Consider the following 17,547-nt stretch of genomic DNA (forward strand, 5'->3'; position numbering starts at 1 on the left):
AGTGAAATGCCTACTTTTGATAACTTAGTTCAATTTATTCAAACTCGTGCGAAGGTATTAGAACGCATTCATCCTTCCACAAATTCGGGAATAAATAAACCGCCTCGAAAGTATAATAATTATAACCGCAGTTCAAATAATATCTCGTCTGCTCCGCCTAAGTATCAGTCTTACGTAACAACCGCTGATTCCGCATATAGTTGTCTTTGTACAAATATTACGCATCAAAATTTATATAAATGTTCGAGTTTTCAAAAAATGAGTCCGCAGGAACGTTTGAAATGCGTAAAGGATAGAAACGCGTGTATAAATTGTCTCAGTATAAAACATCGAGTTTCTAGTTGTTCGTCGTATTCTGGCTGTCGCGTTTGTAAATTAAAACATCATACAATGTTACATTTGAAACGCGAATCTTCCATTCCCGCGCCTGCGTCTCACCCCCCGCCGCGCAGCACACCGCCGTTGCCTGCGCCGTCACCGCCGTCCGCGTCGGGCGGGTGCGTCCGCTCCGACATTGCGCTATGTACCGCTAGCTATACAGCTGATAACGCATTTCAATGCAACGCGCCCGCGAATAAACAATGTACTATTTTATTATCAACCGCTGAAGTCGTAGCTCATAATTGTAAAGGCGAACGGCTTGTTATTCGCGCGCTTTTAGATTCCGCTTCGCAAGGTCACTTCATTACGAATGAATGTTGTGAACGTTTAGGTATTAAACCGCAGAAAACCGAACGTACTATTATTAAGGGGTTCGGTGGTTCAGAAAAAATTATAAATAGTAATTCTATAAATATAAAATTTTATTCACGTCTTGACAACAACATATCTTTTAATATTTCACCGCTAGTTGTTGATCATGTTACGGATTTACTACCTACCGCTGTTATAGACACTTCTGTCTTATCGCATATTTCGCATTTACCGCTCGCAGATGAGAGTTTTGGTACGCCAAATAAAATCGATTTATTAATCGGTGCTTCTCTGTTCCCTCATCTGCTTCTCCCCGACGTAGTTCATGCATCTCGTGACTCGTCGGCGCCCGCTGCATTGCGCACGGTGTTAGGCTATGTAATAATGGGTTCAGTACCCACCATACCTAACATACATAAACCGCCCTTGACGTGTTGTCACGTTCAAGAGACCGCCGCTATTGACTCATTAGTCAGGCGTTTCTGGGAGCTCGAGGAGCTTCCTACCTCACCGCCCGTTCAACATCCCGATGATGTTGAATGTGAAGAATATTATAAATTAACTACAACCCGCGATCCCGTGAGTGGTAGATATATTGTTTCGCTTCCATTTAAGGATGATTTCTACACTCTCGGTGACTCATTTAATATTGCCCGCAAGCGTTTCATGTGCCTCGAAAGAAAGCTACAGGCTTCACCTAAATTAAGGTTGGCATATGATGACGTCATAAAAGATTATCTAACGAAAAATTATATTTCACCCGCGCCTCCGTATGATCCGCGTGACCCTACACCTATTTATATTATACCGCATCACGCTGTTCTGCGCGAGGATAAATCGTCGACTAAGCTGCGCATGGTTTTAGATGCTAGCATGCCAACTTCTGGAAGCCAGCGTTCGTTGAATGACCTTCTGCATGTTGGGCCGAATTTACAAGGCAATTTGTTTACAATAATTTTAGGTTTTCGTCTCCACGCGATTGCCATGACCGCCGATTGCCGCCAACAGTTTCTGCAGATATTCGTGCGTGAGTTTGATCGTCGTTTTCAATGTTTTTTATATCGTTTCAGCCCGCAGGATCCGCTGCTTCTTTATCAATTTAATCGAGTTTGCTTCGGCATCAAGTCTAGTCCTTATCATGCACTGCGCACGGTAAGACAGCTCGTAGAAGATGACGGCGCGAAATATCCGCTCGCGAGTGGCATTGCGTCTTCGTCGTTGTATATGGATGATATCGCCTTCTCTATTCCCACGGAATGTGAAGCAGTTTCCGCGTCGCAGCAGCTCATCGATTTGTTTAAGGGAGCTCAGTGGGATCTTATTAAATGGAATAGTAATAGCAAAAATGTGTTAGATAATCTTCCCGCTTCGCACAAACTTTTACCCTCCGCGGTGGAGTTTGATAAGACCGTGCAACATAAATTACTTGGTCTGCATTGGTCTACTGTTGATGATTGTTTTTATTTTAAAATAACCGCACCCGCCGATGTGATGTGCACTAAGCGCTCCATCTTGTCAACTATCGCCCGTCTGTGGGACATAATGGGCTTCGTTGCTCCCACAGTCGTGTATGCCAAACTGTTAATAAAACAACTTTGGCAACTTAATCTTGATTGGGATGATTCTCCGCCTCCACACATTATTAAAATGTGGAAACAGTTCTGTGATGAATTACCAGCTCTCAATGATATTCGCATACCACGTCATATAGGTTTTACTTGTGATTGTATTCTCACTCTTCTGGCCTTCTCTGACGCTAGTGAACTTGCCTACGGGGCAGTCGTGTACGCTCATGTCAGCACTGTCTCTGGTAACGTCATTCGTCTTATTTGTTCTAAATCTAAAGTCGCTCCATCTAAACCGCTAACAATCGCTCGCTTAGAACTTTGTGGTGCACTCCTAATGTCAAAGCTGCTTCGCACTGTCCTTGACAGTTATTCACAACACTACAAAATTAATGCATACGCATTTACCGACTCTAAAGTCGCGCTCTATTGGATTAAAGGTTCGCCGCACCAGTGGCAGACGTTTGTCGCAAACCGCGTTGTGAAAATCACAGATAACATCCCATCAGATAATTTCTACCATGTTTCTGGTATTGAAAATCCCGCTGATGTTCTTTCGCGTGGCATTATGCCACAAAATCTCGTCTCGCACCCTCTGTGGTTCCAAGGACCCCAGTGGGCTCGTTCGGACCCATCTGATTGGCCTCTTAGGAGCCTCGATGGTGAGTCTATTGCAGACATTCCCGAACGAAAATTATTAACGCACACTGTGTGCTCGCCTATAAAGCATTGCGCTTTATATGATACCGCCCTTCGCGTATCCTCATGGAGTAGGCTTTTACGCGTTGTTGTTTATATTTATAGGTTCCCTAAATTGTTACCCCGCCGCGGTGTTATGATGACCGCAGAGGACCTTAATTTCTCTGAGAATAAAATTCTCGCCGCCCTGCAAAATAAATATTTTGCAGAGGAGTATTCTAATATACTCAATAATAAATCTTGTTCGCAAGCTTTTAATCGCTTGAGGCCTTTTATTCGCAACGGACTTATCCTCGTTGGAGGACGTCTGAGTAATTCCGCCCTGGAATATGCACATAAGCATCCAGTGATATTACCGCGCAATGATCATATCGTTAACATGATCATTGATTATTATCATATTAAATATATGCACGCCGGACCGGAACTTTTAATATCGTTGCTTCGCCAAAAGTATTGGATTCTTTCCGCACGCCGTATTGTTAGACAAAGAATTCACTCATGTAATACTTGCTTCCGCATGAAACCGCGTCCAACTTACCCGCTGATGGCTGATTTACCTGAATGTCGTACACGCCAAGCCGTTAAAGCATTCAGTGTAACAGCTTCGGATTACGCAGGGCCCATCGCTTACACTCCTGTGCGCCGCCGTGGTGTTCACAGCGAGAAAGCATACCTGTGTATTTTTACGTGCCTCACTACGCGTGCAGTGCATATCGAAGTTGCAACCGACCTCAGCACTCCTAGTTTTCTTGCCGCGCTCAAAAGGTTTCTCTCGCGTCGAGGACCCGTTGATACTATGTATACGGACAACGGTACTAATTACAAAGGAGCCGATTCCTATCTCCGCGATTTATATAAATTTCTTAATAACGAATATCGTTCGAACCTGGAGCATGAGTTCGCTGAGAGTCGTATAAATTGGAAGTTTATTTGTCCCAACTCTCCACATTTTGGAGGTGCTTGGGAAAGTATGGTGAAAGTAATTAAAACGCATTTGTTTCGAGTTATCGGTCAACAAATATTATCGTATGAAGAACTCTGTACTGTTCTCACTCAAATTGAGTGTTTACTTAACTCGCGACCGCTGACAGTACTGAGTTCTGACCCCGCAGAACCCTCGGCTTTAACACCGAGTCATTTTTTGAATACCGCGCCTTTATTATCATTACCCGCGCCGCAAGTCAAATCTGATCACGTCAGTTTGCTTGATAGGCATTCGCTACTGGACAAGTTAGTTCAGTCGTTTTGGAAACGTTGGAGAATGGAATACTTACACGGTTTGCAGGTTAGGCAGAAATGGAATACGCCTTCGACACCTATTACTCCTGGAACGGTCGTGGTTGTAATAAATGATAATGCACCGCCCCTAACCTGGCCTTTAGCCGTCGTAGAGAAAGTACATCCTTCAAAGGACGACGTCGCGCGCGTTTGTACAGTTAGAACCGCCAAGGGAACTTACCTTCGCCCGGTCGTTCGTTTATGTCCGCTTCCAAGACAATAGTTATACCGCATTAGTATATTACCGCAGTTAGTTAAGTTTAATTTTAAGTTTTTGCACCGCTTTCGTTTATAATTTCTTAGTTATAATACCGCCGTGACTTTAGGAATTTTTTATACCCCGCTCGCTTTACGCGATCCTAGAGTCATAGAATTTGTTAGTTGTAATACCGCCGTGACTTTAGGAATTTATATACCCCGCTCGCATTACGCGATCCTAGAGTCATAGAATTTGTTAGTTATATTTCCGCCGTGACTTTTAGGATTTTTTATTATCCCGCTCGCATTTTGCGCTCCTAGAGCCATAGAACTTGTTATTTATATTACCGCCGTGGCTCTTAGGACTTTTATCAACCCGCGCGCATTATGCGATCCTAGAGTCATAGTTTTTCGCTGTATCTTATGATTGGTTTTAAATGGTGACCCATTTAGGGCGGGTGGATATGGTAACGCCAATATAATTAAAATAGTAAATGTAGAAATTAAACGTTTATTGTTTGTGGTGTGTTCCTTCATCCTTCCCTACATACGAGCACAACCAATCACCGCGTGGTCACTAACCACGTGACACGTCCAATAAGACGTGAACGCGACGTATGTGTCGCCGCGGTCAGTCGGGTTCGCTCCGTTCCTTCGCGAGGTTCGGGACTCGGCCACCGCCGGAGAGCTTCCACGAGGCTCTCTAGATCATCAGGCATTGTGCCCTTGTAACACCACCGGGGTATCCCGTGCCCCGGCCCTTGGTCGCGCTCACCGCCGCGTGTGTGTTTGTGTGGAGTGTGAGACTGGACGCCGTTCTTGCCCGCCGCGAGCTGGAGGACCCTGACCGCGTGGCGGCGCGTGTGTTCTGGACGCTACTCCCTCCGACGAGGTACGTGCCGTGTGTATCCTGTCTATCCCTCTTTGCTAACACCACGTAGATCTCAATACAGTCCACTTTCATATCGAGAAATATATTTACGTATATTTTTTATATTGGCGCGACCACTATTGAAATGAGATTTATTACAGACTAGCTGTTGCCCGCAGCTTCCCCTGCGTGGAAAAGATGAATTTTCATGGTACAAATTTGCATCTCCTATTTTATCCCTTTTGGGGTAGAATTTATAAAAATCCTTTCTTAGCTGATGGCTACGACCTAACATCTGCATGCAAAATTTATAATTTAGATATAAAATTTAGATATGATATAACAAGATTCAGATTTAGAAGAAGAAGATTAAAACACACCTGTGGTTTGTAATTATGTTATACTGATATTTGTAGATATCTGTTTGTGTAAAGAAATAAACGTTTTATATATTTATTTTTTGTATTATTTCTGACATCTGACACCATCCTGTTTCCAATATTTAACTACAATATAATCTTAAAATAATGAAATATAATCGATTAGTGTATCACCCAAACTAATAAGGAATTGGACTGTGTATGCTTGTAAGTGACATGTATAGCAACATCACATCATTGCAAGTGACATGTATAGCACATCACATCATTTTATGCCTCCGTTTAATCATTAATTATAATAACCCTAATTAGATAAAATCGATTGTTAGCTGACCCTTAACCCAATAGGAAATATGGGTATTGAACACTATTTATGCTTGTAAGTGACATGAATTGGTCCTCATCCTAAATATGGGTTGAACAGCACCATATATAAAAAATATACTTCAATCTAAAATCGATGAGATATAATCGATTGCATCTGACCTTGACCTTGACCTTGACCTTGTAGCGATATCCCAATATATACAATACTAGCGGTCCGCCCCGGCTTCGCCCGTGGTGCATATATTTATTATTTCGCAATAAAAGGTAGCCTATGTTCTTTCTCAGGGTCTAAAGATTGTCTGTGCCAAATTTCATCAAAATCGGTCTAGTAGTTTATGCGTGAAAACCATACATACATACATACATACAAACCTTTCCTCTTTATAATATTAGTATAGACTAGCGGTCCGCCCCGGATTCACCCGTAGTACATATTTCGTATTGGTTTTCTCTCCATAAGAAACAACCTCGTACTTCAAGGAATATTATAAAAAAAGAATTAACGAAATCGGTTCAGCAGTTCTCGAGTTATGCGCTTACAACACATTTTGCTATTCATTTTTATATTATCTTATATATAAAATTCTCGTGTCACAATGTTAGTCTGCATACTCCTCCGAAACGGGTGGACCGATTCTCATGAAATTTTCTGTGCATATCGGGTAAGTCTGAGAATCGGCCAACATCTATTTTTCATATGTACCACGGGCGAAGCCGGGGCGGACCGCTAGTACATATATATAATACTCTACTAAAGGATTAAATAAAACAACACATAATTTATAAAATATTTAATACTTGAAATCATTGAGTCTGATATGAGTAGATAGGTATGACAGTTACGATATTCGTGTGCAAGTGTGCAAACACCAGAGACGGCAAAGCCCGGGTGCACAGCTGCAGCAGTATGAAAATATAACTAAGTATTAAAGCTTTCGAGATAAAATCGATCAGTGAAACAAAAATTCATCTTTTACGTATTATTATTTCTACTTACTGGAGGGAAAAGTAAAATCTGTTTATTTTTTTATTATAATATATTTTTATTATTTTCACATTTTTTACGTAGGTATTAGATTTCATATCAAATAAGTATCTAAGTTTTTTCCTTTTTGTTTTTTATTACTATATTTTGCTAATTTTTAATAATGATAACAACTAAAATAAATTTATTTCTTCTCTGCTGATTTCTTCAATCTTCCTCGAAGATGTGAAGAAGCGTGCGATCGTCACATTTTTCGAAATTCGTTTAAGTTCACGAGATTTCCAAAAATGCAATATTCTCTTACTTTACATAGAACCACAGTAAACAACCTTAAAATTAACATTTTCTACACCAAAATATATTAAAATTATTAAAAAACTGAATCTATTATAATACTGTGAAGAAAACATAGTTTTAAATAGACTTAGTAATATTTAGAATTCACTTTAACGAATTAACAAAAAAATTAAACGACATCAAGTGATAGTTGATACCTACTTATAAACTTATTGGAACTAATTTGGCTTGATTTAAATTCTTTAACTAAGACAAATTAGTTCCTTTTTAGTTATAAGTAAAGTTATAATACAATAAAATAATAACACAGTTTAGATAAACGGTCGTCAATCTTCAATTCCAGTTGTTAGTAAAAAGCATAAGCTATAAGCATTTTTTAGAATTTCGATGTAACGACGAAATCCCTAAAAATGCAATATTCTCATACATTTTATATTATATGCCTGTAATATATGTAAAAAAGGAACCTTCGCAAATGCAAACTAAAAAAACATTTTATAAACATGACCTAAGAACATTACAATCTTTTTTGCGTTTTTATTTCAAGTAAAGTGATTTTACAACAGTGATATCAATTATTACAATATCGTTCTCTCATATCAATAAAAGCAAAATGGATACAATAAAAATATGATTAAAATTAAATAATGATAACAATATTATAATTTGGTGAATTAATTTTTAACTAGTTTTCTTCTTCAAACATGCTTTCAAATTACTTAAGGTATCTTTTATTTACTAACAAAATAACAGAATCAAAATGACAGTACCAATTCTTAAATTATATACCTTTTAACATCATTAAATCTTATTTTGAGTGGATACACGCAGCAATATTACAATGTGATATTAATTATTGACGAATTAATTTTAAATTAATTTTTTATTTATAATATCTAATATTTTGAAACAGAGACTTTGAAATCTTATAAGTTCAAAATCAAATTTCTAATTCAAATATACTAATAAATACGGCGTGTGCAGACTGACTGTTGATGAAATCTTGAAGTTCTTGAACTCCACTTCTTCAATACCTGCAAAAAGAAAGACAATAATTATGTGTTTCTAAAAACTTATCACATTACAGTACAGTACTACAGATTGTTCAATGGCCCACTAAAATTAGGTTAGGATTAATATGAATGGGTAAATAAAACAAAAAGGTATTTAATAACTGCATTACTAACCGTTATAATGCTTCACTGAATACCCAATACATGCAGACTCATTATTATCTTGTAGCTAAACCACTGATAGTCCGTTAGACGATCTTAAAGGTTACTTTTGATTGTCAGATCACATCACGACAACCCCTTAAAACCTCGGGGTCAATGATCTAAAAATGTTATACAGGTTAATCAATAAATTCAATTTATAAATAAGGAAAATTATTTAAGGATTGGGTTCAATCCATACCTGATTTGAGACACAGCGTATCGATGTTTTAGATTTAGAAAATAATAGCGGAACCCTATTTTAAGCCATGTTCATTTGTAAAGTCTGATGCATAGATATTTTAGAAAACGATATCGGGAAATTAATTTATTTTAAGCCATTTATGAGATCTTTCTTCTCACGTGGTTGCTATTAGATATTATTGATTGTTGTTGTTGTAATTGTTATAGTAGTTTATCCGAACCTAAATCACCGGAGTGATAATTGAATGTGATCAAATTATTATAAAATTGATCTCACACTATTATCACCCCGGTGAAGATCGATTTAGTTTCGGACCGGCGAGTGCCAGAAGCGAATCGCTTTTTAAATAAGAAACAAAAATGGTCGCATTTCGTGAAATGGCCATCCACGTTTGGCCAGATCGACGATCTGGCCAAACGTGGATGACCAAATCGTGAAACGTTGACGATTTAACGATCTGGCCAAACTAAATTGGCCATTTCATGAAATGAGCAAATCTACGATATGGCCACGACATATACATATTAAGCTCATTTCCTTGAAATCACGGGATAAAAAACCTGTAATTAATTATTATTTGTTTATTTGTTCTGAGTCTGTTTTGTCTTTCGAATAAATGAATTTAATTACCATAAAATGTTTATATAAAAATCCGGCTTAAAACATAATATTATATTACATTTATTACACAAGTAAATTTTTTTCCTAACTCTCTAAGGTTATACATATTATATCATAACTATATGGTCTAATTTAAGTCCTAGAAATCCTCTACCCGTATTCAAACAGAATATAACAACAAATTCATGCTAAATGTTACAATACCAATTTATCTGTTAACGTTTTTCTTTCTTGATAGTAGTGGTGCTGTTTATGAATCCACATCTGACCACATATTCTTCTGGACTTGTTTCAAAATACTCAGATCCGTAGAATATATAGTTAGATGTAGGTATCACATGGATCTATCTTCTGCCTTCCAAAGAAGGCAATCAATTCAATGTCGTGTTTTTTATAAGTTGAGAAAATATAGAATCAGTAGAGGAAACATTGATAACTATTCATAATAATAAAATATGAATGAGCTCATTGATTCCTTAACTGCTTAATATTTTATAATAACTACCACTTGATTTAATTATTTTCTTAAAAATTCGTAAGAACACGACTTAAAGAAAAAAAATGTGTGCGTGTACTAGTGTACACACGTAAGAAGTGAAACTTCTTTATGACTTTATTTTTCAAAAAAAAATTTACTATATGCAACTTTACAGAAATACGTCGAATCAGGCGTGGTAGGGATAAGAAAAAGATGACGCGTAACGGAAAAATGTCACGCGTAACGAAAAAATGTTACACTAAATTTTTTTCCAACCCCGATAAAGAAGTTTCACTTCAATAAATATGCAAAACTGGTATTAATAATTAATAAAAAACGCAGAAAAACTTTTCCTAACTTTAAAGGCTTTTCTTGTCACTGAAAAACTAATTTTATGGAAGTCAAACGCGACAAAATAACGAACAAACGCGATTTAATTAGAAATTAATAGCAAGTAAACACTGATTAAAAGTTAACCAGACGACGGTGAATTAAAATATTAACATTTTTATAAGGATATAAAATCTAATTTCTTTTCCATTATTTATGGGTATAAAAGTTACAAATTAAAAAAACAAGTAAGCAATAAGTATTATATTTTGAATTACAAAGCAATTTTGAAATTATTAAGCAAACATTTAATGTAATTATAATATATTCTTTTACAAATGGAAGCATCTTTACAAAGCTACAAGTCACAAATATTGCATTATTTGCAGAAAAATAATGATGTATTCATCCGACTCAAGGATTATTATTAGCATTTGCCTTTGACAATTTTTTAATTTTCGAATGAAAAAAGGTAATATCTTAATTATCTTCTGTAACTGAATAACATGTTACATTCTTTTCTTCTTTTCATATTCAGCAGTTCTCGAGCTCTATATTTTGCCTTTACTTTTATAAAGCGTTTGCTAAACTTTTAACTGCAAATTAATATCCTCTGAATTCCATCCGCTTTCCTGATATATGTGTTATAATCCCGTATCAAAGTCAAACATTTATTCATTCAACTTGCTTCTTTTGGGAGCTTTGAGTTATATGTAATAATACATGAATGAGTATTTTTATGCTCAATTTGGATGCTTAGTCAAAATCGATAGCAGTAATGAGGCCTTTTCCAGTGTGATTCAAATTTAAAAATATATGGTGTGTCGGTTTTTTATCTTTTCTGTAGGTTGTAAGCTGTTACAGATTATATTTTTACAATAGGCACCTACGTATGTTGTGTGGAGAGAAGAATTTTCTCGTAAATTGAATACCTATATAAGGAAATAATTAATAAGTCACAAATATCAATCTGATGAAAATAGAAAAATAATTTATAAAAAAAATGTGTCTTACCTTTCAAGCCATAATAATAATTGTTGTTTGTACACTGATTATTTAGAAAAATATTTAAAATTGAAAAGTAAATTATAAGAAAAGCACTTTAGTACCCACACTTCGTAACTAAGTAATCCTTCAAAAAATTGACTGCCGATTTTTTATTACAATTATCTATAATAAGTATAATTTATTTCAAATAATGTGAATATGATTCCACAAGACATGAAAACAAAATAAATTGACCAGGGACTCGGTTTACATGCTTGTATCAAAATACAATTTCATTTCACACATAAATTTCGTAGTGATCATGTATCGGCGTACCTACTTTGAATCATTTGAAACATTGTTGCTAACGTGGTTTTATAATTTTATTCCAAATTGTAATACCTAACTAAAATTTGATAACTTTAAAGCACGAATAATACAAAGAAATGCGTAGTAATTTTTTAATTTAATATATTATAACAAAATAAAGAAAACATAAATCTTAGAGACTGTGTTATCTTTACATATTCACACTCAGTCAAAATTAACCAAATACTGTCCACTTTAAAACTTTTCCCACCATTCAAAAGTTTCAACTCACATATCACTCAAAATTCTAGAATATTCCAATTTGGTGTCCACGTGATACCATAATCAAATGCTGCACATCATATCCTGTAACCCGCCGCTCGTAATTACCATGTTGTGGATAAGCCACCCCAATACAATTACAGATATTCCACATCCTCATGTGGCCCGTGCGTTCACTGCATAATGAAGTTCTGTTAACATTGGGACACGCAGTATGAAATGAAATGAAATGAAATGAAATGAAAAAAAATGAAATGAAATGAAATGAAATGAAATGAAATGAAATGAAATGAAATGACGTAGTATGAAATATGAAGTCCAATATGCGTTATCCCTTCCTTTTTCCTGCTTGTTAGCGTTCCACGTTACACATAAAATAAAAAGCAACTACTGAACAATTATTGTAACCAACAAACATCCACATTTTACATTTAAAAGGAATCAATAGTAGCAACACTCTTGAGCACTCTTTGTAACCAATTCTCACGATTCAATTCAAGAAAATTCCAAAGCAAATACTCTCTATTATACGATGCTAATATTTCAGTTTGCAAACATATAAAATGTACAGAAGAGAATCTAAATGTCTCTCGGAATACTAACTTCGTGAAAGTTGCGTCATTCGCAGGAAGTTGGCAATACGAGGAATGTCAACACTGAATGGCTCGGCAAATATTCAAGCTAATGCAGGATAAGGACATCCGATTTTGTCGGATTATAGTGAGAAGGAAATGTTTCTTTACATTGTGGGTGTTTTCTTGCTTTGTAGGACTCTACCAAGTTGAAATACTATAGAATTTTTGTTCTCTCTGTGAAATATTCTTCTTCTATGAAATATTTTCGTATCCAAGAGAAAAGGTAGATTTCTGCTTTAAATTAAGTCGCATGCGGTGCAAAAAAACAAGTCTGTTCAGTCTCTCTCTTTTTCATAGAGTTATTTTTATTTTCAGTATTTAGTCGTTTTGCAAACCAATTTTTTATTATGTCCTTCAGATGATATCATCGCTCATAATATAGTAACATCGTGCTCCGTTGTTTTTATTTTTTATGAATGCCTCTCTCCTCTTTCTTTTCTATCTTCCTTCACTTGTCCATATTTGATAACAATATTTAACACCTTCTGAATATTATTTAACTTACATCTGTAGAGAATTGATCTGTATAAAACCTGTAAAAATTATAAGTAATATTTCATATATTAATAAAGAGCTGTTAAATTATAATTGAGAAGCTCAAAGCTTAAGACCCATAGCTATTTTTGCCGATTAACTATTTCTAACAAATTCATATTAATTCTCTAGTATAACATTTTAATTCTTACCTTTAAAAATAATATTCCGCAAGCTTCACATGCACTTCATATTAGCACACATAAACCGGTACATTTAAATTTCTTTTAAATTGAACCAGACATAACAGAACAGACATACCGAACATTAAACTTAATAGATACGCAAACGTAATTAACAGAATTCAGAAATAACCTCAACAACAGATATATCTTCTTACATACAATTCCATATTTATCTACACAAACTAAATCAAATCACTTAGTACATATTCCGCATAAACTCGATAATTCCCACGACGTGAACCTTGAGAAAAAAACCATTCTTGCTACTATCATTTTTCCCTGGAAGAAAATTGATAGTAGCGAAGAAATGGCTTTCGTTCTCAGTTAAATTCTTCATGATATAAGCGAAATACTTCTTGGTACTTTCGCAACGAACTGAGATCCTCCGTCATTGGAGAAGTCAACAAAAGATCATATTTCTTGCATTTTTTTCAGTGTTCTTTATGGGACAAAATGTCTTAGATTAATAATAATTTAATAAAATCAAATCTGTAGAGCTTATTTCGAGTTCGTTTAATAAAATGTTGTTTTCAAATCCAACTAAAGTGGAATATTACAAATTGCAATCAACGTGTTTTTAAATTAGTCCACACTACCTACTCTAAAGCAACTACAATCAAATTTTTATACCTGAGTGTACCTGATTTCATGTTTGTCAAAACCTAGCTAAAAATATATCACTGAAAATAAGTATAAAATATTAAACAACATTGTTAATTTTTAACCAGGGAGCATAATATAACATGCCAGACGATGCAATAAATATTTATTATTATTATAAAACAAGAATATGATTACAGATAAACAAACTCAGCTATTTGGTCAGGATGGCATGTTATATTCGCCTCATCTTAACTTACCTTTTTTCAAAAAGTCAGCTTTCTTCATTCATTTAATTACCAACCTCGGCTGGAACTTGATATAGCAGTAACAGATTCTACGTACCATTAGTTGAAGGGATGATGTGTCAAACCAAGGTCAAACCACTCTTCTAATTCATCTTCTTATTAAGGCCCTCTTCACAATGGGCAGCGTTGGCCCAACAAATGATCGTCGATGTTTGCCGCCACTACGGCGATTATGAATAAACATCTACAATGACGGCCGATCATAGACATTTAGGCCCTCTACACTATCGTGATTGTCTCTACTCGCCAAACGCTGCTCATTGTGAAGAGGGCCCATGAAACGATCTATGTGGTGCTTACCAAATTTACGTGCAGTCAAAAGCTCCTCAAGGTAGTAAGGAAGAGATTCGAAAATTCCGCCCAGTTAATACAATTCATTTTTGGTACAGATAGGCAAATATTAAGTTTCAGTTGCCTGATATAAATATAGAGCATATAAATATTTTACCTGTCCGTAAGAAAAACGAATCGTGTAGGTACTTGTAATGATGCTCTGTGAATTATGAAGGAATTGTATAAGTTGAACCGATATATCTGTACAAAAATAGTCCGATTGAAGAATAAATTAAGTTCACAATATTAAATTCGTTGTCAATTGAATTATTAGGTACTTACTTACTTATACGTATACCTTAAAGTTTAAACGAAGACCACTTATTAGTATTGTATGTTATATTATATTCCACCTTTGTTTTGCGTTTGAATACGGGTAGATTAGACAATAGACATAATATTTTGTCGCGAGGAAATAGGTACGGAAATTCCAAAAATATTTCAGTGTATAGTCTCAGAGAAGATGACCATTTCTTAACAGAAATCTATTAATTGATATAAGCAACTACTTGAATTTTTTTCGCTTAATACATAGTCATGTAATATATAGTATCTTAGCTATATACTGAGTTATTAAACAAAACCGTGATGTGCACTGTTTTCTCTTTTACTGTTACTCTTTTTTTATTTACTGTAACAATTTTTTAAATAACACAAATAGTATTTTATTATATTTACTTTGACTTTATTTTTAATTTGATGTGGGAGCTCCATCCACGCTCACCACGGTGGACCCCAACCAATATAAACGAGTCCCCCCAACAAATAATTTCACCTAAAATAGTGAATATGTAGAGAATTTTCTGAATAAATAAATATTGAAGTTTATTAATCTATATCTATATATATAATAAAACTAAGTCGATAAAATGTGCGTGCCGATAAAACTTAAAAAGGAGTCCCGACACGATAAAGGGACTTATGTGGTGTGATAGCCCTTTATCCCCCCTCGAACAAGAAAGTTCCCGTTTTAATCTAAAGGGCATGTTTTTAAAGATATAAGGGACTTTCCGACCCTTCAACTTGGAAATTAAGTGCAGTGGCGCCATCTGTTATCGAATATTTGAACTTCGGAGACTATATTACACTCCAATAGACATAGTGTGTAGTCTCCATAGTTGTGAGCCATTGTAGCATGTGTAGTAGTGGCGCGAAATTTAAAATTCCAATTTCAATAAAATCTTAAATTTAAATTTTGTGTATTTATACGTCATTATTTAACGTATATTTTGGAGTTAAAGCGACATAATTTTAGTTATCCAAATTAATTCTCAAAATATTAAAAAATTTAGGTTTTTAAATTTCGCGCCTTTACTACATACGCTACGCTAGAAAGTTCCCGTTTTAATCTAAGGGCGTGTTTCTAAAGATATAAGGAACTTTCCAACCCTACATAGTGGCGCCATCTGTTATCGAATATTTGAACTTCATTCAGGACAACGATTGTTTGGGTTGCATTTCCAAAAGCGTTGCGAGCAAATTTCAATAAAGTCTTAAATTTAATTTGTTGCTATAATAAAGTTATTAAATTTTGTGTATTTGTACGTCATTAGCTAACTTATATTTTGGAGTTAAAGCGACATAATTTTAGTTATCCAAATTAGTTCTCAAAACCTTAAAAAATTTAGGTTTTAAAATTTCGCGCTTTTAGTACAAATGCTACCGCTATAGAACCTTTTATTATGGCGGACGATAGTGACCAGAATACTCTAGAAGGTGTGAGAGAGAAAATATTTTCAAATTTTCTCGAATATTCTAGAGCCTAGCTCTCTGAATATATAAGAGCCCGGTGTCGCTCACCAGAGTTAGTTTAATTTGAACAGCGAAACGAGCGATTTCAAAACGAAAATAAGAGAAGTTATCTGTGAGCCTTTATTTAGAAGTATCACGTGTGAGTATTTTTAATAGTGTGTTTAATTAACTCTCGATTTTGAAACGAAATAGAAATAAGTTATTTGTGGGTTTTTTTCGTGAAATTTCCCTATAATATTAACAACATGTAACCCATCAAACCCAAAACAGCTATGGGACTCTTTCAAAAGGAGTATGAGTGATGATATATTGTACCAAGTCCGACAAGCTAATCCTGAACTGACTATAGAATTCAATGACGAGATCTTCAATGAAACACTCATTCGCTTAGAAGATAAATGTTTAGCAATAAATAATCAAGCCTAAGTAGAACTTGGAATGCCAGCACCACAAAGAAATGCTTTTAGTGTGCTAAACTACGAAATTATGAAGGAAAAAAGTTACAACATCAATCAACTACTTGAATACAATGCTCACAACTCTCAATGACAATTAAAAAAAAGTTTACGACGTTATAATGAGCCGGATAAATAACGATATTGGTGGAATTATTTACTTGGACGCACCAGGAGGCACCGGTAAAACGTTTCTCATAAATCTAATACTGGCGGAAATACGTGCTAAAAAACTCATCGCACTGGCACTAGCATCATCTGGCATTGCAGCCACACTTATGGAAGGAGGACGATCTGCCCATTCTGCCTTACAACTACCATTGAATATAGCCGAACAACAATTCCCGGTATGTAAAATTTCAGGAAAATCTGGACGTGGTAAATTCTAAACCAAGCTAAAATTTTCATCTGGGATGAATGCACCATGGCCCATAAAAAATTTATAGAAGCCATGGACAGAACATTACAAGAATTGCGAAAAAACTCTGAAATAATGGGAGGAGCTCTACTCATACTCTCAGGAGATTTTCGACAAACACTTCCAGTTATTCCCAAGACAACATCAGAAGACGATATCAATGCATGCTTGAAAAAATCACATCTCTGGCTACAAGTCCAAATACTGCAATTAACAAAAAACATGAGAGTTGAATTATCAAGAGATGAAACAACAGCACAATTTGCTAAAATACTTTTACAAATCGGCGAAGGTACATATCCTACTGACCAAACGACCGGCCTCATTGAACTTAACAGTGATTTCTGTAATATAGCCACTACTGAAGACGAACTAATCGACAAAATTTATCCAAATATTATTCAGAACTATACTAATGCAGAGTGGTTATTTCAAAGAGCAATTTTGGCCACTAAAAATAATATTGTTGACGATATCAATTTTAATATTCTGAAGAAAATACCTGATGAAGAGAAAATATATAAATCGATCGACACGATGGTATCTATTGAAGAAAGTGTCAACTTCCTCACTGAATTTCTAAACTCTTTACAAGTACCAGGAAT

General features: G+C 35.3%; 1 protein-coding gene across 1 annotated transcript; it reads left to right on the forward strand.

Annotated features, from left to right (window-relative positions):
* The first annotated feature begins 2,340 nt into the window (after nucleotides 1-2,340).
* On the forward strand, nucleotides 2,341-16,495 carry LOC149474953 (uncharacterized). The gene is made up of 3 exons (XM_089714034.1): nucleotides 2,341-4,190; nucleotides 15,969-16,035; nucleotides 16,340-16,495. The coding sequence occupies exons 1-3, from the start codon at nucleotides 2,341-2,343 to the stop codon at nucleotides 16,493-16,495; spliced, it is 2,073 nt and encodes a 690-aa protein (XP_089570160.1).
* The last annotated feature ends 1,052 nt before the right edge of the window (nucleotides 16,496-17,547 follow it).

Source organism: Colias philodice, chromosome 32 (genome assembly GCF_061535455.1).
Source record: "Colias philodice isolate Cphi_HAF_F1 chromosome 32, ilColPhil1 Martin Lab GWU primary, whole genome shotgun sequence".
Taxonomy (NCBI): domain Eukaryota; kingdom Metazoa; phylum Arthropoda; class Insecta; order Lepidoptera; family Pieridae; genus Colias; species Colias philodice.

Coding starts and splice junctions, on each gene's coding strand:
- LOC149474953 (XM_089714034.1), top strand. CDS start 2,341: ATGTGGAAACAGTTCTGTGATGAATTACCAGCTCTCAATGATATTCGC. Junction 4,191..15,968: donor AGGCATTCGCTACTGGACAA/GTTAGTTCAGTC, acceptor TCGCGCTTTTAG/TACAAATGCTACCGCTATAG. Junction 16,036..16,339: donor ACCAGAATACTCTAGAAGGT/GTGAGAGAGAAA, acceptor AACCCAAAACAG/CTATGGGACTCTTTCAAAAG.